This window comes from Anthonomus grandis, chromosome 10, assembly GCF_022605725.1.
Source record: "Anthonomus grandis grandis chromosome 10, icAntGran1.3, whole genome shotgun sequence".
In the NCBI taxonomy this organism is placed as follows: domain Eukaryota; kingdom Metazoa; phylum Arthropoda; class Insecta; order Coleoptera; family Curculionidae; genus Anthonomus; species Anthonomus grandis.
The window spans coordinates 16,056,763-16,079,710 of NC_065555.1; the positions used below are offsets into that span (position 1 = coordinate 16,056,763).

A 22,948-nucleotide genomic window follows, 5' to 3' on the forward strand; every position below is an offset into this window, starting at 1 on the left:
AGAAAAAAACCATAAATCAAATAATACTTTGACACCCTGTATTTCAGTTACTATTAAAGTTGACCTCAATCCCATTATTTTGATGTAAGGAATCTACTGTTGTTCTATGTCGCATTACTTTCGGGACACCCTGCGTATACACACATATACGGGTTGTCCCAAAAGTATGGACACACCCAAAAATCTTGCGAAATATGGGCGCTAGAAAAAATCTTTAAATACAAAAGTTTTGGGGAATCAATCGGTGCATCTGATGGTGACCTTAAACTTGACCTTGAGCTTGACCTTCAAGGTTATTTGAAGGTCAAAGCGATTTTTTTAAATAGGAACCCTTATTTTTGACACCGGATTCTGAAAGAGCGGAAAATTTTACGTCCGGGTATGTATTGAGGTATGAGGTTGAAGTAATCCCAAGAGATCAAATAGAGGTCAAATAATAAGGTATTCCATTTGAAGAAATGAGGTCGACCTTAAAATGACCTTGAAAATGAGGTTCAACGTCAAATCCAAGGTCACCGTTGGGTTCCTCGTTAAGACTTACCTAGGGTATAACCTTTATTTGTTTTCTTTTACCACTGAACTCGCAAGATTTTTAAAAAGTAAATGTCCTCTCGGGATTACTTCAACCTCATACCTCAATACATACCCGGAGGTAAAATTTTCCACTCTTTCAGAATCCGGTGTCAAAAATAGGGGTTCCCATTTAAAAAAATCGCTTTGACCTTCAAATAACCTCTAAGATCAAGCTCAAGGTCAAGTTTAAGGTCACCATCAGATGCACCGATTCATTCCCCAAAACTTTTGTATTTAAAGATTTTTTCTAGCGCCCATATTTCCCAAGATTTTTGGGTGTGTCCATACTTTTGGGACACCCTGTATATAATTTGTACCACACATTCTAGACTTTGCCTTAAAAAATAAAGACAAAAACGGCCTCTCATAGCCATTCTTTATGATACTTCAGACTGAGACACTTTTTAATCTATCATCTCCTGAAGTATTTTACACATACTATGATACATCCTGTGTATTTATTATCTCTTGAGGCTTGCAAGAAAAATATAAATATTTGTAAAAAAATAAATAAATAAAATGATATTGGCTGCAAACACCATCCAATATTATCAAAAACTAACAATTTAGTTAAATGTACAAAAAACCCACTTGGCAACAGATAAATCAAAATTGGCTAATAATTTTGAATGCAACACAGACATAACAAACCAGCCCAAATTTGTGACCAATCCAGCTTCAAGGTTAAAATTAATTTCAATAATTTCTTTGGTGGGTAATAAAATTCAATGTCATCCTTGAAAATTAAACAAAGAAGTAGGAAGATAATCATTTTATTGCATTTAAAGGTTATCTGTGGTTTTTTGTTAATGTGCATAGCCCTAGTATGTAGTAGTAAATATTAATGTCTTTAGTTTCAGAGTAAAGAAGGCAATGGAATATACTAAACTTGTGATATTTCTATAATATTTCAGATCATTTAGCTTTGTTTCTATACTAAACCAAAGGATTTTCAACAATTTCAAGAACTAAAACTTACCTCCTTTACAAGGCGTCCTATGAGTACTGTGCTGTGCCCTGTACCCTTTAATGACCTCATACTCCCCATTGTCCCTCTTAATAGGGAAAGCTACCTCGATGATATGGTCGCAGTGTTCCATATGGGTGAGGATACCCCTGACCTTTGCCTTACGCTGCTCTAGGGTCAATTTTGAGCCCTTCACTTTGGCTAAATCCTCAACGAGTTTATCTTCAACCAAGACACAGGCCTTGTGGAAGAAATACTCTACCATGTCGAAAAAACGTGGGTTTGGATTTTCGGGCATGTCCTGCAAAAATGTACAATTTCATGATTTTTTTGCATGAAATATGTTCAAATTTATTGCTTGTTTAAGTAATAATAAAGGCCACCCAACCAACCATTGTTTCGGTTTAAGCCATATAAAGTTCATAATAATATTTAGATCTTTATCTGAAGTATAATATAGTCATTTGAACTGAAATACCTATATGTGGTTGTTCTATAAATTATTTAATGTGAGGACATAATTTTTGTACGAATTAATTAAATAATAACGGAAAAGCTCCTAATTAACCAAATTAAACAGTTAATTGAAGCATATCTAAACTATATATTATTAGAAAATATGCCTCAAACGCATGGCAGCTGTGCAGTTAAAATATCTACAAAAAAAAAAGATAAATAGGTCAAAATCACAAAGTAAAATACAATTCAAATACTCCTGTCAACAGTATGTAAATAGGTTACACAATCTTAATTATTTTTATCTCCTCAGGAAAGTAGGTCATTGTTTGCAGCTACTTTAATTTGGATATTATAATTGTAAATAAGTTGCAATAATATTTAACACTTAAATTTGACAAAAAAAGATCAAATATTTTATTAGGACTTTACTTTAAAAGCTTTATAAATGCTTTTTTGTGGTATATTCTTAGCTTAGAAGGAAGTCTGAATCACAATCATTTATGATCTATACCATAAGTTCAGTAAGCAAAATTTAATGTAAAGCTATGCCAGTAGATTTCACCAGCATCACATGCCAAGAAGGTGGATTTTTTTTGAAAGTCTAACTTATATGTCAATAGAAACAATTATCATTTAAAAATCAGTTTAGGGATCATTAGTCAATTGAGCATATAAGTTCTATGAAGAAGTATGTCAATCAATCCTTTGTATTAAATTCTCCACTATTTACCATATGCCACCCCTACACTCTGCTTAGACAATAGTTCCCTAATGATCCTTTCTTTTCAGGGCTTAACTGTGGACATCAGAAGTTTACAAGTTCCCTAATTTATAAAACCAGGTGCCTTAAACTCACTGAAAATAATTCAAACTGACCCGAGTCATTGAGGGGGGTAAAATACTTTAATACACTAATGAACAAATTACTTTGACTTGTATGATTTAGATTTATTATTTAAATGTCATTGTAACCATTTTTATAAATTTTGATAGCTATAGTTTAACAACATTCTCAATCTTGATTTTCAATTGTGAAATATTATAAATTTATATAACGGCTTTAATTTTACTACATGCTTACAAAAGTGGAAATATTTGGAAGAAGTATCCCATGTACATGCTATATACACTCATTTCACTAAAGTTTTTGATAAAGGCAAATCATTTCAATCCACTAAAATCAATATACCATCAGATGTTCCACAAAGTTCAAACTTGGGGCCTCTACTCTTTGATATTTACATAAATGATATTGTTTCTTGTTTATGCATTTTTCCTATCTACTGATGATTTGCATTTTATATTAAAATTCAAAATCAACATGCCTCCTTCAATGAACCTTAATCAGACTTATTACCTCTATGCTGTGACCAAAATGGAATGAAACTTAATATTAATAAGTATTAATTAATAACTAGACTTAATTATCTCTAATGTAGTGCCAAAGAATTTCTTAAAATTTTCTTAATTAAAGTGCTTTACTGCCCCCTAGTAAGGCCACACCTAGAGTACTGTTCTGATGCATGGTCTCCATCTTATATAACATTCTTATTCAGGAGATCAATATAGTTCAGCATAGGTTCTTAAACTATATTGCAACAGCAAGGAGTTGATAACATAAATTACTCAGATCTGGAAAACTCACTTTAAATATCAACTCCCACATACATTGCATGCATAGATACTTTGTTCTATAAGTAACTTATTGCACTCTCATTCTCATGCCTCTAAACTCACAAGTAATATAGGACTTCATGTTTCCTCTCAGCAAACTAGATTAAATCATTCTTTTCAAGTTAACTCACATTGTACTAACTAATTTTTAATAAGATCAGCCTAGTTCAAACTGTTAAAACTTAATTGGATTGCTTTCAGAAACAAAAATTAAAAGACAACTAAAAGATGGTAGCTAAAATGGTGATGCTCTTCATAATAATAATATATTTCTCCTGGTTGTAAAAGCACAGATTTTTTTTGCAATAAAAAAATATTTATGAATTACTTTTGTTTTATTTGTGGTTAAATGAAAGTTCCTGGTTACACTTTATTAGTAGTAATTTTATATTTTTAATATCATGATGCTGAAGTGTTTAAAGACAACCAACCTAGAGAAGTAGAGGAAAAATACCTTTGGCCGATAAAAGCAAGGTTCAGACATATTTTAAAAAGAACAGACATTAATTATAAATTTGTTGTACTATTCAAGAAGGAGAAATAATTTTTCCTCAACTAAGAAGAATACCATTTGTAAAATCCAAAATGTTTTGATTTTTTTTGCAAAACATCTTTAATCTAAGAGAGGGAGAATGACAATCTTGCATAACCTTTATATAGTTCCTTATAATGTTTATCCCCTTATAATGAATTAGATCTAAATCATTGAATGGTCAAGATGATGCAAAGAGCTGGTCTGGTAGATGTCCTGAAAGATCATGTTATCTCATCTGATTTCTTTAAAATTTGTGCAGTTCTTTATCTAAGTCATAATACAAAAACACAAAAATTAAAATAATAAAAATCAGCCCTTAACATCAATTGCGGAGTCCCTCAGGTGTTCATGGGCCAATATTGTTCCTAATTTATATAAATGACCTTGTCAAACTGAATATCTCTGGAGAATTCACCCTATTTGCAGATGACATATCTATCCTGTGGAAAGTCAAAGAAATTGTAAGACTTCTTGAACTTATAGCTAATGATCTTAAGATCATTAAGGACTGGTTCACATCTTACCGTCTTTGTCTGAACCTGAGTAAAACTCATATCATTGGGTTTAAAAATGACATAAACGGTCTTCTCTTAGATGGTCATGCATTGCCAGAAACTACAACAAGTTTTTGTGTATACTAATTGACCAGGAATTATGCTTTAAAAATCATATATTACCATTAGGAATAAAGCTCTCATCAGGATGTTTTGCTGTGCAAGTGCTAAGGGAAGAATTGGGTCAACAACTAGCCCAGACAGTTTACTTCTCATTATTTGAGCCTCACCTTAGGTATGGTATACCATTCTGGGGTGTTGCTAATCAGGGCTTACTAAACTTTGTTTTTGTTCTTCAAAAAAAAGCAGTCAGCATTGTCAATATAACACAAACAGAATCATGTAGACCACACTTTGCGACTCAAAGAATTTTAACTCTTACATCCCTTTTCGTACTGGAGAGTTGGAGACATGTTCCCTTATCTTTAAAAACTGTGATGAACTCTGAGGGCCTATTCCTCAAAACAAAACATGTCAAATTCACTTTCTTTCTTTACCAATTCCAAAATCTGCTCTGGTAAAAAAAGTCTCTGATTTATAAGGGTCAAAAAATGTTTAATCATTTGCCAATCAATTCAAGAACAACTTTTTCTCTTAAAAGTTTTCGCTGTCAACTTTTACTACTTTCAAATAGGGCTTATTATGGTGTGGATGAATTCTATCAGGATGAGCTCTAATATTTAAACATTGATTGCTTGATATCATTAAGTGTATGATTTAATTTAGATACAGTATCGGACAAAATTAGAGAGACTTCTCTATTTGCCAACTCCAATTTTTTGTACTTGAAATAATATTAATATTTGTTAAGCAGTGTATACCGGAATTGACAAGAATTCTATTATCAACAATTCATTTTTGTAGCTCATGTTTACATTTATTTAAAGAATGTTTTTAACATTGATAAAAAATTACTGCGACAGAATTAAAGAGACTCATTTTGTATTTAGTTTCACTGAAGTCGCGATTAGTTTAATTTCTGTTTATTAGTTTGAGAATATCATTAGCAATGCCTCGTGGTAAACATTATTCCATAGACCTAAAAGAAAAAATTATAGAAGCCTAAAACTCAGGTCGCTCACAAAAATTAATAAAAGAGCAATTCAACGTCAGTAAACAAATGGTTTCCAGAACAATAAAAAATTATCAGCTCCGTGGAAGAGTGACAAACCTTAAAAGAGGTGGCCGCAAGAGAAAAACCTCAGTACTGCTGGACAGGAGAATTAAACGACTAAGTCAGAATAATCCGCGTCTATCTTCAACACAGATTTTGGCTGAATTGGAGGCGCCTGGGGTTTCATCCAGGACTGTGCAGCGGCGATTAGTGGAGGCGGGGCTTCCTGGAAGGAGACCAGCAAAAAAACCCCATCTATCAAAAAAAAATGTAGCTGCTAGAATGTTATTTGCAACACGTCACCGTTACTGGACAGCTAAGGACTGGAATAAGGTTTTGTTTAGTGACGAGTCTAAATATAATATTTTTGGAAGTGATGGAGCGCAGTTCGTACATCGCCCAGCAAACAAAAGGCTTGATCCAAAATATGTTTCTGGTACTGTGAAGCACGGAGGTGGCAATTTAATGGTTTGGGGTTGTTTTTCGGGTTATGGAATGGGTCCTATCCACAAAATTGAGGGCACTATGGATAGATTTATGTATCGGACTATACTGGAAGATGTAATGTTGCCTTACGCCGAATGGGAAATGCCGCTAAGATTCACGTTCCAACACGATAACGACCCCAAACATACGGCCAAACTTGTGAAGGAATGGTTTTTGGCTAACAAAATTCAAGTTTTAAAATGGCCACCGCAATCGCCGGACTTGAACCCAATTGAAAATCTTTGGGAGATTATAGAGAAAAAGATTCGCACTAAAAACATCGGGAATCGTGCTCAATTATTTGAAGAAATCGAGAATGCCTGGAAATCAATGGATCCGGCTGTAATTTCGAATCTCATTGGATCGATGCCCAGTAGATGTGAAAAAGTTATCCAGAATAAAGGGTACTGGACAAAGTATTAGGTTAGTTTCATTAGTATAGGGTACAAATGTACTTTAAAGATGTCTCTCTAATTTTGTCGCACAGAATTTTTTGCATTTTTTTATTTTTCCTAATAAATCTTGAGAAATGTTTTTTTTTTTTTAATTTATTTTAATGCCTTTTTAAACTACTTCAAAACATAACATCCTTCAGCACAAAAAGAGGAATTTAATCATTTTTATCTTACATAAAAGACATAAGTATTCGAGTCTCTCTAATTTTGTCCGATACTGTATGTTTTGTATAGTAAATTTTAATCTATTTTACAATGTATTTATGTATGTGGTCTTAGTATTTATGTATGTAGTGCTTAGGTTTTTATTATAGTATGCTTTGTCAACAAAATTTATATTTTATGACAATAAAGCACTTTTTGAATTTGAGTTTGGTTCCTCCCTAAATCTTGAACACTAAAATTACAGTTAAGTTTTAGAAAGTCATGAAATAAATAGAAAAAGTTGTTAAGCAAAGTTTTTTTATTAAATGTGTTTAAACACAAATTTTACATTATATGGTTCTTCTTTTGTTTGCTAGAATTACTGTTTGTTAGAATTAATGTTTCACACAAAAGCAGACAGCAACAAATGCTCTTGATACATTTGGCATCTCAATTCCTCCTTGTGCAAAAAGTATTCTGTATATAGAACACAGTATGCTACTAATTTTACAAAACATAGAAGACTATTCCTCTTGTCATAATGATGTTGGTACTCATGGGCGGAGTTAGGGGGGGGGGGGCTTAGCCCCCTTTAAAATGAAATTAGCCCCCCCCCCAAAAAATTGTTCAAAACGTAAAAAAACAGAAAGTATAAGACTTAAAGAATATGTGGTTGAAGCTTCCACTTCCGCAGTACACGAAGAAACGTTCTTAAATTCACCTTTGATAAAAAATGAGGCACAAAAGTTTTGGCTAATTTCAATTTATTATAGGTCTCTCGACAATATAATAAATCATCTAAAAATAAGATTTTCTTCCGAAAGTCAGAAATTAGCTAAATCTGTCTTCAATTTTTTGCAGATGGATTTTGATGGTAGTTTGGAATTCATTAAGTTGTATGGAGATACCTTTTTAATCGATAAGGAGCTATTAAAAGCTAAAATGATCGTTATTGGGAATTGCATAAATAAAAAGCCAGAGCCACAACATTACCATTTCTGATATTAAAGATGTATTAAGAAAAGAGACTTTTCCAAATGCATATACCCTTATGCAAATAGCATTAGTTTTGCCAATTTCTTCAGCGTCCTGCGAACACTCTTTCTCAACAATGAGAAGAATTAAAAATTGGTTTAGGTTAACGATGGATCAGGATAGATTAAGTTCTTTAGCACTAACCACTCTTAGTATTGAAAGTGGTTTAACAAAGTCATTGTCGCCAGATCAAATTTTAAAAGAGTTTTTAAAAAAAGGAAATCGCAAACTTTTATTAGAGTAGTTGTAAGATAATTTTATTGGATTTCATTTTATTTAAGGACATTTTACATAAATTTTGCTTTTACAATTTTTGAAGAATTATTGCGTTTTATTAAAATGATATTGGTTTTGAAGGTGGCAGAAAATGGAGAAGTAATATCTAATTGTCGGATTTGCATTGTCTTAATGAATTTAAACAAAGTTAAACACGACGTTTTGTTTGGTTTGTGTGGTAAGTATCTCCAAGCGTTACCAAGTGTGCTTACCTGCTAGTTTCCACTTATATAACATTTTAATATAATAATGGTTGGAGATATTTACCAACCGAAACGTCGTGTTTAACTTTGTCTAAATTAATTAAGTCCGACAATTAGATAATAAAATTATATTATTTTGAACTTTGAAATTTTTCTTGAAAGTTTAAATTTTTTTTAAAAACTAGCGACTTTTGACTTTTGGTGTGTATGCAATATACTCCAATACATATACAGAATGGTTCATACATTATGGGTATTGTAATAAAATTCAGAAACGTTTTTCTTGGATGAAACCTAATATGAAAATAAAAGTAAAACAAATTCATGATATTAGGTAGGTATATAGGACAGCAAATTAGAATAGAAGCCGTTTAAGACTATTCTTTTTTTTTTAATAATTTTAACGGCTTATAAGTAAAAATGAAGGTGCCCACCAAAAAATTTGTTACCTCCGGCGGCGCCTGCGGCGGACTTTTCTTTGATGGCCACCCCCTCACCTCTTCGTGTAACTCTGCCCCTGGATGGGGGCTTTAGCCCCCCCCATTTTTGAGGCTCTAACTTCGCCCATGTTGGTACTTCAAATTAAATTTGAGCTTTTGTGATTAGGGTTTACCCTAAGGCTTACAGGTTTTTATAGTATCAGTTGAGTAGCAGAAGTATTTCAGTTATGGTACAAAGCACTAGAAAGGATATGTTCTTTTCCTGGTACCCAACTGTCCATTTCACTAGTTAAGACCTGTATAATTACAGCATTTTATTTCTAGCCAATGCTCTTCACCTAGCACCCTTTGTGTAATATATATTTGATAAAAAGTTAAATTTCCTGATTGAATTTGCCTATAGCTTGTGCTTCTGAAAGTAAATTTTTGAGTTACTTTGAATATTCAAACTAGAATCATTCAAAATGTGTTTTGTTTACATTTAATGAGAAAACTAGGTTAAGGTAAAATTTCAAAATAAGAAAATGTGATACTCCCTATTTTTATTAGTTCAAGCTTTGGCCAATGAATGAAGAACTTTTTAAGCACATGCATAACCATCAACTCCAACTATAGATAGACTTATGCAATATAACATGGTCCTCTAATATATCCATCTTACCATGTTGGCTCCATTCTTCCCGCAATGTTAGCAGTATTGAGTTTATAAGTATAGTGGCAAAAAAAAACTCAAGCTGGTATGCTTTTACATAATGGAATTAGAAATGTTTTAAGTCAAAAAATCTATTCTTTTCTTTTTTTCAGGCTCTCTGCATCTTCATCATTCTCAGACTGTTCATTCTCTTTGATTGATTGTGATTCTCTCCTGGTTATGAAATTGTCACTCCATGGCATTGGTGGTTGTCTTTTGACCTGGTTGAAGTCATATCTGTCTGGAAGAACACAGATTGTAAAGATAAATAACTTTTATTCTAGTCCTTTTCCAGTAACTTCTGGGGTTCCTCAGGGTGCCCATCTTGTCCCTTTTTTATTTAACCTTTTTATTAATGATGTTGTTCATTGTTTTGATAATTGTAATGTGTTACTTTTTGCTGATGATGTTAAGATTTTTAGAATTATAGACAGTAACTTGGCACATCATGAACTTTGTTCTGATCTTCACAAATTTGAATTATGGTGCATGAACAATAGAATGATCTTAAATGCAAATATATTCAATTTACAAGGAGTTTTAGTCCACCATTCCATCAGTACCATTTAATGGGTTCACTTATTGAGAAGGTATCAGAGATATGTGATCTTGGGGTGCTTTTTGATTGCAGACTAACTTTTTTAAAAAATATTGAAAATCTGTGTAACAACGCTTACAAAATGTTGGGTTTTGTTAAGAGGCACACTCATGATTTTAGCAGGATTGATTCCATCAAACTTCTGTATTTTTCATTGGTTCATAGTCAACTTGAGTCAAATTCATGTATATGGTCACCTTATTATGCTAAATATATAATATGTCTAAAAAAGTTCCTGTCTTCCTTTCCAAATCTGTCTATTATTAAAGACTCGATGTAAAAACTTCGATATTGTCACAACATACAAGATTCTTAACAATGTAATACAGTCTCCTGAGTTGTGTCAGCTTAATTTAAATGTTCCTCCTACTACAGTGGTCAGACAGACTAGATTATTCCACCTTGAACATCATCGTACATTGTATGGTGAAAACTGTGCAATGGACAGAATGATGAATAAGTCAAATAGTGTCAGTATAGATTTGTTTCATTGTTCTCTGACTTCACTTCAACGAATTTTAAAATCTGCTTAAGTGCAATATAATTTTATATCTTGATGACTTTGCTTAAAGTGTGTCTTCTTTTCTATTGTAGTTACTCTGTTTTAAACAATTGTTGTGCTTATATTTTATTTTATTTTATTGATGTTATCTGTTATTTGTTTTTTTATGCTAGATTTTTAAGGATAGTACTAATACTTCAAGTGCTTTATCGCATTATAAAATCTTATTTTATATAGGAACTATATTTATTTTGTAAATTGGTTAATTACCGTAATATACTGAATTAAGAATGTATTTGATATGAAACAGAAATTACTGAAACCAAAAGAATATGCCGACATATTTCCATTATTGATATTTGAATCTAAAACTTTAGGTGCATACACATAACGCCTACAATAAGCAGGAGTTGCACATTGATTTTTAACAATCACTTCTACTGCCCCTTGAAAAGCATTTGAAATATTTTAAAAATCTTGTGTCCTGGTTTCTGCCAATTTCTCTTCAGCTTCTTTTTGATAGTCAATGAATTCTTTCATTACTTTTTTTGCTTTTCAAAAAAAATCTCCTTTTGTCTGGGAGTTTTTTCTGGTTCAGTTGATATTGTTTTCTATTGGTCTAACAGAGGCAGTGGCGATAAATCCACAGACACCCTGTCGTGGTGATTCATTATGCTTGGGTCTATTTTCAATTCAATATCTAATCCCTCAAGGGCAGAAGAAGGCCAACAAGCTAAGATATTATCAAATAGTTCAAAATAATCACAATCTTTCCTTTGGATGCCACTCTTGACTATTGTATTTATATTTATTATGGTAAGCAGTTTTAAGGGCCTTCCATTTGTTTTTTCTTTAATTCTTCTAATCCTACTTCTTTTTTTTTTCTTTAAAGTCTGATTACAAAGAGTAATTATTCAAGAATCTGATTTTTTAACATATATTACATAGAGTTCTGCAAAAGGGGATTGAATGACAGATATTATAATGATCAGTGAACCATTCCACCCTTGAAGAGAATTCTGAGTTACTATAGTTAATACATTATGGTGCTTAAAATTAAAGAGGAAATATAAGAACCCTAAAAGTTTTCATCTTTTTAAAGAGAATAATGAGGTGAATAGTACTAGGATAATGGCACTTTATAGTGAAGTATAGTAATATGATAATGGTACCTTAAGCCTGTCAGGTATAACATGTTCAGCATAGTTTCTGCCCTGTTGCACGTTGGTAGCTGCCGGCAGGATCTTGAGAAGAGCCCCAAAATCGTTTTTGAGGGGTGCTCCGGCCACTTTAGACACGAGGTTGAACATCGTTACGGCCCCCTTTTTTTAAGTTACGTAAGGCTGAAACTTTTTAAATACGATAAACGACCTTCTCGGTGGCCTGAAATACCGGCTACCACGTTATCGACCGGACTGCGACTCGATCAGCTAAACGATGAGACGTCAACGGTATTGGGCGAATTGTGTATGATTAAAAAAAATCAGTAAATTATTTTATTTTTATATTTGGGGTTCCGTCTGTAGAAACTCGTTGCTCTTGTGACGTCTAGGTGACGCGTTTGACATCTGTCAAAATTTAGGACAGTGCTGGCAACTGAACTCGCCTAAAGTTCGCCGCTTTTACGTAAAACAAAAACTAGAATTCCCTAGATGATAATTATAATAGTACTATAGACTTGAGTGAAAACAATTTAAAGTAAGAAATTATCTAGTTATAAGGTTACATGTTGAGCTCGCTTTTCCCCTATTGTATCAAAAGAATCCTAGAACTAAAGTTTCCTAGGTTGGCGTCACTGTTTCAAGGATTATAGAGGGAGAAGCCTGAAGTGTACTTTCAAATTTGGAATAGTGGCAGCGTCCCCGTGTGGCACTTTAAGGAACTTTTCTGCTAATCTAAAGTAAAATTTGAATTTTCGCGGGCAAAATACCTTTGGTCGCATATTTCTTGATATTTTCAGCTTCGCTTTAGAGAAAATTGTAGGTAATTATTTGGGAAACGCCATTGCCACGTTACACGCACATAATATGTGAATGGTTAAAATTAAGATTGTTTTTTACGTCAAAATATCTTTGTTAATTTTGAGGATTATTTAATTTTGTTAATAACTATGTGTAACGCTGTTTTATTTATTTATTATTACAGCATCAACAGCCAAACAGTCAATTACAGATACCGAAATTACCTATAACTAATAAATTCAAAATAATCAGAAGCACTAATTAAATAATACAAAATCCTACATAGCTCTTAAAAATAGAAGCATTGAAAGTATTTCTGGAGAGTTAATTTTATTTGTTAAGATTTTATACATATAAACAAGGCAAATTTTTTGGTGTCTCTTTTCCAGGGAGAGCCTATTAAATTCCTGCATAAACAATTAATGGTTATAGCCCTGTATTTCATAAATTTACGTTGTACACGTTCTATAGTTTTAGTCCACACCTCATATTGTGGTGACCATATAATGCTACTATACTCCAATACTGGCAACACCAGGCTGTTAAACAATTTTAGACAACACTCAACACTAAAAACCTGACGATAAATCCCATTGTTCTATGTGCTTTATTTACAAACTCAACAATGGTTGTCTGTAAAAGTCAAATTACAGTTCACAATAATACCCAATTCTTCTCATGCTTACGGTCTTGTACTGGTGTACCATTAATGCTATACTCATATTTAAACACATTTTTATTAAGAGTTAGAGACATAGAAAAACACTTTTTTTCATTAAAATTATAATCATTTAAGTTACACCAGTCTACAACACAATTTCGTTGAAAGACGTGACAATCCACTAATTTCCATATACATTTTTAAGTCATCTGCAAAACATAAAGCCCTTGAATTACCTATAGCATACAATATGGCATTTATAGCAATTAAAAACAAAAGAGGTCCCAAATTGGATCCTTGGGGAATCCTAGAAGTACTAGTATAAATATTAGACTTTGCACCCCTGACTTTAACAAATTGCTGCCTATCGGTTAAATAAGAAATTATTAACTTTATTAAAATATTTGTAACATTACTTTTAGAGAGATTTTACTATGTAACTATGATTCACCCTGTCAAAAGCCTTGTCCATATCTGTATAAATTACATCAACTTGCTTTTTCTTATTAAAGGCATTATGTACATACTGACAAAATGTTATTAGGTTAGTCAATGTCGACTTTTTTGGTAAGAAACCATGTTGATTTTCCGATATACTATATTTTACTTCACCATATAGTCTATCAAACAATACAATTTCGACACTTTAGATACAGAGTTTAGCCTCTAACTGGTCGATAATTTCTTACTTAATTCCTGGCAGCTTTTTTAATATTGGAATGACTTTACTTATACGCCAGGCTTTAGGATAGGTTGAAGTTTATAAACAGAGGCTAAAAACATGCAAAAAAGGCTTTACTAAGAAATTAACACAACCCTTAATAATATATCCAGGAACACCATCAGGTCTAACAGATCTGTTTCTTTTCAATTTCTTAATGGCATTCCTTCCTAATCTCTGTTTCTGTGAAGGCTCTATAACAAAAAAAGTCTTTGGAGCGTACCTCATCCTGGCCAGTTGAAAAAACAGAACAAAAATACTGGGCGAACAAGTTTGCAATGTTTTTAGCGCCATTTACAGAGAGGTTGTTATAAGTCATTTGGGCAGGTATATCGGCATCATTTTGTAAAGGACGAATAAAAGACAAGAAAAATTTGGGATCTGTATAACTTCCTTAAATAACATTCCTTATCTTTAATCATTTTAATTATTTCAACATTATACCACACAGGAAATACTTTCCCAACTTGTGTTGACATGGGTATACATTCAAGATGTTATTGAGAATTTTATAGAAATTGATTACAGAATTATGAAAATCATCAATTTATTAAATCATATAGTTTAATTTGAAGTTAAAATCATACGACATATGAGTCATACAATTTTTCATAGACTTATGACACATAAAGGTAATTAAAATGTGTTTCAGGTTTTAGGGAGTACAGCATTTCTGCACTTCCGTAAATGAGAAGGTATAATTTTTTATGACTTTATTGGTAAATATCATAGATGCATCTACCCATGTAAAGAGGAAGAATGTGGTGAAAAATCGCCGTGTCTCCTAATAATCATTTGACGCAAATGCGTCAAACCTTACATTTCTTAAATTCTTTATGCAAATACTAAACGGCCTGAAATTCATGACCGGATATAAGAGCCTATGAAAGAGATATAGGATGAGATTATATTGGCGGAAAAACAGGATAATTCTGTATATATAGAGGAAGCCGATAACAGAACAAGAGCAGCTTGACACTAGACTGTAAACCAGCAAAGGAAAGTTGTGAAAGGCGAGGATCTCCTGGAATTCACTGCATCTGAGTTTAACAGTTTTTTGCAAGTATAACGGAGGAGACTCGTTTGGATGTACCACATAGTTACAGCTGACTTTTTTATAGATCAGGCCTTTTGATAACGTGTATCTGAGTTTTTCTTTTAAGGAGGTCATATACATAGAAGGTAGAGTTGGAATAAATAAGTTAAAGAATAAAACATTTGAGCACCAAATATCACTCTTCTAAATAAACTAAAAGAGCCTTTAATATATCCTCTAACCAAGCTTTTAAGTTAATGTAAGCCTCATTTAGAGAGAGTCTATCCAAACAGTTTTAAGATTCAAAGGGTCCGTTCAAACCGTCTAATATCTTTAATTCCAACAAATTCAAAGCGTTTCAGCTACTTCTAAAGGAGCAACTTTGAACAAAATAAAAAACTTAAAGGTTTTTAATTTTGGTTTAGAGAAAACAATTTTTAGTAGAAATGCAATCTTGGATTTTATGGAGTATGTGGTAGAAAGCTTTGAAATGGGATCCTTGGAACCTTTTAAAGACCTTTGACTGCTCATCCTTCTTAGCAAGTTCAAACACTATGACTTGAGTCCTGTCAGTCTGTCACTACCTGAAACCTACTTTATTCGGGGAATGCAAAAAGCTTGTTTGAATGGAACTTTGTCTGAAGAATGCCAAATATCGCATGGTGTGCCGCAGGGCTTCATTTTTAGGACCACTCCTATCTATTATTTATGTCAATGATATAGACAGGTCAGTTGACCGTAGAGTACTGCTGTTTGCAAATGACTCTACGGCTCTTTACAGGGATCAAAGTTTGCAGGAGTTAGAGCTGAAGCTGTTCGAAGTGAAGTCCAATTTAAGTAGATGGTTCAGTAAATAAGCTTAGCCTAAACATCGACAAAACAGAAGAAATCCTTTTTTCACTGAGCAATGTAGAGGGTAGTAATATTGAGGGTTCAGATGTGAAGTTCCTGGGCACCTTTTGAATGCTAATCTGATGATTAAAAAGCATGTGAATTGTGTTTCAGGTGGACTGGCAAAGCATATTAATGTGCTCAAAATCCTACAAAGAACAGTTAATACAGGGTGTTTCAGAACTATGGGATCAAACTTTTGGGGGTTGTTCAGTGCAACAGAAGAATCCATTTGAGTATAGGAACCCATGTCCGGAAATGCGTCACTACGCCACTACGGCCCTAAGACGCGTTGACATTTATAAAAAACATTAATTACCTAAATAGGATCTGCTGCATTTATTTTCACCTTTTGTACATGATACCATAACAACAATTGTTTAAAATCAACGCTTATCAATGTCAATTCTCAATATCATGTTTAAAAATTTTATAGCTTACAATTTTTAAACATTTATTGCTAATGGAAAACTTTACCAATCAAGAATTGGCGGATATGCTACGGAGATTAGTCATGGATACGGAGCAACAAACTGCAATGCACGAGCAGCATCGCGGTGTATCATGAACGTTATCTTGAACGATAGCATCCTGGATACAAAAAGTTTATTGCGGTTCATCGGCGGCTCGCTGAGACAGGCATGTTTAAGACCAAGATGCATAATACTGGCGTTGCTCGAACCGTAAGAACGGTCGAATTTGAAGAAGAGGTGCTTCAGCGAGTTCCCAATGAACCATCAAATAGCACACGTGACGTCGCTAAGAATATGAATACGAGTAACGCTTCTGTCTGGCGGGTACTACACGAGCAACAACTCCATCCTTACCACTTCCAGAAAGTTCAAGGTATGACTGCAGCCGATTATCATCCTAGAGTTCAATTTTGTCGATGGCTTCTGGATCACATCATTGCACAACCAAATTTTTTACGATATGTTTTCTGGACCGATGAAGCCTCGTTCACAAGAGACGGTATTTTTAATAGTAGGAATAGCCATGTTTGGGACGAAGAAAATCCTTATGCAATTTTTCCAAGAAAACATCGGAATCGTTGGTCTGTCAACGCATGGGCAGGCATTGTTGATGATTATTTAATTGGGCCATACCTTCTACCGGAACGGTTAACAGGACCTATTTATCTGCGTGTCTTGGAGGAACTTCTCCCAGAACTCCTTGAAAATGTTCCCCTAAACGTTAGATAGCAAATGTGGTTTCAGCATGATGAAGCGCCGACTCACTTTGCTGTACAAGTACGCGAGTATTTGGCTTAGCGGTTTGGGCACCGTTGGATTGCCAGAGGTGGAGTAGTTTCTTGGCCTCCTAGGTCACCCGGTTTAACGTCGCTCGATTTTTTCTTGTGGGGACATGTAAAGTCTTTAGTCTACGAAACTCCAGTAGAATCGAAGCTAGACTTAATTGGACGAATAATAGCAGCATTTGAAATCATTCAAAACGAGGATCAAATTTTTAGTGTAGTCCGCCGAAATCATGTGCGGCGTTTAAATCGGTGTATTGAGGTTGAAGGAAGACATTTTGAACAATTGTTGTGATGGTATCATATACAAAAGGTAAAAATTTTAAACGCGTCTTAGGGCCGTAGTGGCGTAGTGACACATTTCCTGACATGGGTTCCTATACTCAAATGGATTCTACTGTTGCACTGAACAACCCCTAGAAGTTTGATCCCATCGTTCTGAAACACCCTGTATAAATGTTTAGTTATTGGTTTACCATGCTTTAATACGATAGTCTACCTGCAACTATGGTCTTTTAGATTTGGAGTCATGTAATTCAGGCTAGGAGAATCATTAGGTTTCAGGGATGATGTTAATGATTCTTTTAAAAGGTTCAATCTCCTTACACTGTCATTACGTTATATGTATGAATGTCTAATATATGATAAAATAAAATAATCTAGTGTTGCAATTTAAAGAACTTTTGGGCTAATGTAAAGTAAAATTTATATTTTCGTGGGTATAATGCCTTTGTCCCTTTCTTGACTTGGCTTGTTTAATTGTTCTAAAATATTATATCAAAGTCACAAAAAAATTGAAAAATGGAAGAAAGTGAGATAAACTATTTAATAATTATAATCATACATAATGCTATTTTTTAAATTTAAAGTAAATTACATGAAAAATTTCCTCAAATTTGTGAAACATAAAGAAATGACATGAAATACCTAAAATAAAATGGAAAAATATTATTAAAGGAAAGAAAATGAAAAATTGTGAAAAAAAGAAAAACGCGTCCAGCTAATTAAGGTTTTCTAATTTCTTTAAAAAATGATGCCCAAACCTTAAAATAAATAAATGGAATACTCTGAATAAATTAATGAAAAAAACTATTATTAAAAGATACAAAAAATTATTTTCAATGTCTGGAAAATATCATACAAAATTCTTTTAAATCCTTGGAACCAATAAGAAAATGCCTGGAATAAGGTAAAAAAATCTTTTAATGGCTAACAGGCATGGTAAATAGTTTTCAGACAAGATTATTAAACATTTTTCTAGAGAAATAGGAATCTTTTCCAAGGAATTTCAAACCCAAATTTCAACTGAAAATTATTCAAATATGCAATAAAAAAAAACTGCATAACAACCTGCAATCCGGTTAAACGATCAACAATTTTCCCAAACGCTGCTGAGAAAATTCTTTCTCTAGGTATTGGGTTAACCGTTAAATTCGCCTTTTCCTTATTGTATCAAAAAAACTGTAGAACTAAGGAAAAGTTCGCTATAATGTTGGAACCACTGTTTCAGGGATTAAAGAGAGCTTTTATTTTCTTTTTACGACTTTTTCTTTCCTTCTATGTAATGTGTTTCCACATTAATAGTAATATATTCCACTATAAAAATCAAAGTATAGATGATTTTATAAGGGTTTGTAATTAGCAAGGGTTTATATAGTAAAAATAAACAACTCTATATCTTATTCTATCATAAACAACACAGACAGACAATTTACAATAATTCGGTTTTGGGAAACAGTGAACCAAATACGTTCAAGTAAGAATGGTGATACATTATCCACGTATTAAATAAGGAGGAAGCTATATCGCCTTTTGCAGACGATGACCCAAGCGTCACACATAGGAGTATTTCATCAATCTGGGCGGCCAAAAGTCCGTTTTCCGAAATCGGGCCGGAAAAGATTTGATACATGTTTTTAGGTATCCAAGACTATAGTGCATCAAACCCAACTGTTATTTATTGTTTATGCCTTATCAACGCTCTTAATTGTCACTTTAAGGTTAATAGTTTGTGAGGTTCATATCAAAGTGTTTAGAATGAAATAAATTTAATCATTTTTAATTTGAATTGTGTCGTACCTAGATTATTTTAAGAAAAGAAAAGTTATGGAGTCTAATACAACAGGTAAGTACTTACAAACTGCATTTTTATTTTTTTACATTTGATTGTATACTTTCTTTGGTATTCCATTTTTAAGATGATAACCTTTTAGTAATAAACATTTAAAAAAAATATATATCAAAAATGATTAAGTCAAAGTGCCGGGATTTGCCGGGCATTGATATTAATATTTTTGAATAGCCTATATATTTGTCTTCTATGGTACAAAAAATAAATGTCCACTTTTTTTAACTTTTTGAACTAACGCCTTAAAGGAGGGTGGAGGACATCTCAAAATATCGAAAATTTGAAATGTGACATTTCGTGATTTTTTCATATTTTAGCTGCATCTGGCTTTCGAAATATGACACGTAGGTTGCTATTTACATTTGTCAGGGAGTCAGAAGGTGTTAATACAATAGAAAAATGCAAAAATCTGGAAGGATACATCCTTAACTTTGGACCATTTTCTGATGAGGATGAAATAAAAGTAAAACGAGAAATTCGTCGGTTGAAGTCTGAAATTGTATCAAAATTGAAAAAGTCACATGCTATATGGGCTAAATTCGAAAAGAATAACAAAGGATGGCTGAATGGAATCATGTCACTTCCTAAACCTCTGAGCTCGTCCTCTCAAAGAGTTGGCCGTCCAAAAACAAAATTCTATGATTCGAGTGAAAGAACTAAGAGAAGAAAAACGGAAATTTTGAGAAGAGACAATGACCTGGAAGAACTTACTTTTGCAACTCAAGTAAAATTAGGTAAGTGAGTAAACAAAATAAATTACTTTTAGACGATTCAATGCTAAAGGCCGGAAATGACAGCAAATTTATAATTTAATGTTTTTTTTGCTAATCAAATTTATCATCTAAAAAATATAAAGATCATAATAATAACCAACTTAAAGAAAGTACCGTTCAGATTTAAAAAAAATACACACATATATCTATTTATCATAATTTTATATTATTAAAATAAAAAAGGAATTAGGTTCCTATTCTTAATTTATAAAAGTTTAATTTAGCGCATCGTCTGCAGACCTAGTTATTCTTTAAAGGAAACTTAAGATCTTCTGCCGCAACCTGCTTCGGTCCAGCTTTGGCATTGGCACCTCCTGATCCTGCATGCCGTAAATAAACGTCATTAATGAACCGCGACTCATTTTCCTCAAAGCGGGTCTGAAATGCCTGTCAAATGTTGTCATCATCTGCTGTTCAGTGTTGTTCGGTAACCCAATATATGCAGACCAGGTTTTTCTTTGTAGGACACTTCAAATTTCCTGCTGCAACCTACTTTGGTCCCACTCTAGCATTGGCACCTCCTGATCCTGCATTCCGTAAATAAATGCAATTAATGTATCGCGACTTATTTCCCTCAAAACGGGTCTTAAATGCCTATCAAATATATTTACCATGTGCTGTTCGGTGCTGCTCCTTTCAGATATAACGTATCGGCTATTATCATTTGCAGCCATTTTCAAAATTATATTTTCGGATTGAAATATTTATAATCACCGGTATATGACTAACTTTGTTTTTGACATATTTGTCAATATCGTAGAATACTTGATTTAATAACACATATTTGCTGTAAGTGGATGGTAGATACATAGGTTTTTAAACCCAATTATTAACCGTTTTGTTGCTTTTCTTTTCTAGCTAATGAAGGGAAACGTGATGCTTCTTTCGTGCTGAAAGAAATCACTTCTACACCCAAACGAGCCACTGCCTATCAAAAGCGTTCAGTGCAAGTAAATCCAAAGAGAAGGTACAACTAACACCGCAACAAGCGTTATCAATGTTCATCGAAGCAGACTTATCAAAGAGGCAGTACGAAATCATAAGAAGTTATAATTCATCTATGTATCCATGCTACAGTAAGATCCAAGATGTCAAAAAAGAGTGTTACCCCGACAAAGAATCTATTACTGTCACCGAAACTTTAGCAGATATTAAGCCTCAGAATTTGATGGATCACACTTTATCCAGATTACTGACAGATCTTTACGAAGTAGTTAAAACGCTTGACGTAGAAGAAAGAAATGCCTTGGAACTCATCATATGTAAAAGCGCAATTCAAATAAAAATTTGTATGTGACTCCGACACGGATGCTAACTTGTTCCAAAGCTCACTTGTCCCTTTACGGCCTATTTTTTCCTTAAATGGAAAAATACTATGGCAGAACCCCACTTCTTCATCTCCACGTTATTGCCGCCCAATCAGGCTGGGATTTATAAAAGAAACCGCAGATGTGACAAGAGAAGAAATATCATATATCAAAGATGCTTCAAAAAATTTGAACAAAACGAAAGTGCAAATGAAAGAAAATATTACTTGCGAGGTATCGCATACAATGATGTTGACCATCGTCGATGGAAAGGTGAGTAAAAAAACAAAAATTGAAAATGTTTATTACTATTTTAAGAATCGAACCCGAAACATGATTATTAGGTTTTATTGTTGTAGTTCTATCTAATAATTAAAAAAAAAACATTTCAGGTGTGCAACTCTGTGACAAGCACATCATCTACAATGAGGTGCTACATATGTGGTTTAACTTCAAAGGATTTTAACTGTATCCAAAAAAAAAGACAGTTAATGTGAAAACTTTTGAGTTTGGTTTATCTATTCTTCATGCTTGAATTCGATTTTTTGAAGCTGTTTTACATTTGGCCTATAAACAACCAGTACAAAAGTGGCAGCTCAGAAGCGATGAAGAAAAAGAAAAAGTCAAACTCAGGAAACTCGCAATCCAAAGCGAATTTAAGTCAAAGATGGGTCTCATTGTAGATGTCCCAAAGGCAAATTTTGGCAACACGAATGACGGCAATACCAGTAGACGATTTTTTGCAAACCACGAACTGTCTGCAGAAATTACTGGTATAGACGCGACATTTATCTATCGCCTGAAAATTATTCTGGAAGTTCTGTCGAGTGAGCATGAGGTGAATACGAAAAAATTTTCGGTTTTCGCTACAGAAACGGCACAACTTTATATCCAGCTGTATCCATGGCATCTGATGACCCCCACGCTCCACAAAATACTTATCCATGGGCCTCAAGTGATAAGACATGCTTTGCTGCCAATCGGACAACTGTCTAAGGAGGCTGCTGAAGCCAGAAACAAATACATACGCCTCTATTGCCAAAACTTCGCCAGAAAATGTTCTCGTCAAGAATGTAACGCGGACATATTAAACAGGTGAATTATCTTTATTTAGTACTAATAATAACTGTTATGTACCGTCTTTTTTTACAGACTTCTTCTAAACTCGGATCCTGTAATGACGGGAATGAGACCGAGAAGAAGAAAGTTGTCGAAACCTTTCTCAAAAGACACCATATCAATGCTACAGTCGACTCTATTTAATTAGTATTTACTGTAGTATTTTTATTGTAGTATTTACTGTAGTTGGTATTAATTATTATTGTTGTAGTTGTCGAAACCTTTCTCAAAAGACACCATATTATTGCTACAGTCGACTGTAGTTAATTAGTATTGACTGTAGTGTTATTTTGCAGAATTTACTGTAGGTAGTATTGACTGTATTAATTGTTATCATGTTAGCAACATGATTACAAACCAAAAATAATTTTGGTCGCCCAGATTGATGAA

General features: G+C 33.3%; 1 protein-coding gene across 3 annotated transcripts in view; it reads right to left on the bottom strand.

The window, feature by feature from the left end:
• The window catches only part of LOC126741610 (glutamate dehydrogenase, mitochondrial), an 87,370-nt gene extending 75,121 nt beyond the window's left edge, over window positions 1–12,249 (bottom strand). Inside the window, exons 1-2 of one of the 3 annotated variants that reach the window (XM_050448110.1) lie at window positions 11,879–12,248; window positions 1,553–1,841 (exon numbers count right to left, since the gene is read on the bottom strand). In XM_050448110.1, the coding sequence (XP_050304067.1) occupies window positions 1,553–1,841; window positions 11,879–12,016 (427 nt within the window). In that variant the 5' untranslated portion in view covers window positions 12,017–12,248. Of the gene's footprint in view, window positions 1–1,552; window positions 1,842–11,878 lie in introns of all 3 variants that reach the window. The other 2 variants (XM_050448109.1, XM_050448111.1) reach the window with 2 other exon arrangements.
• Window positions 12,250–22,948: the final 10,699 nt, after the last annotated feature.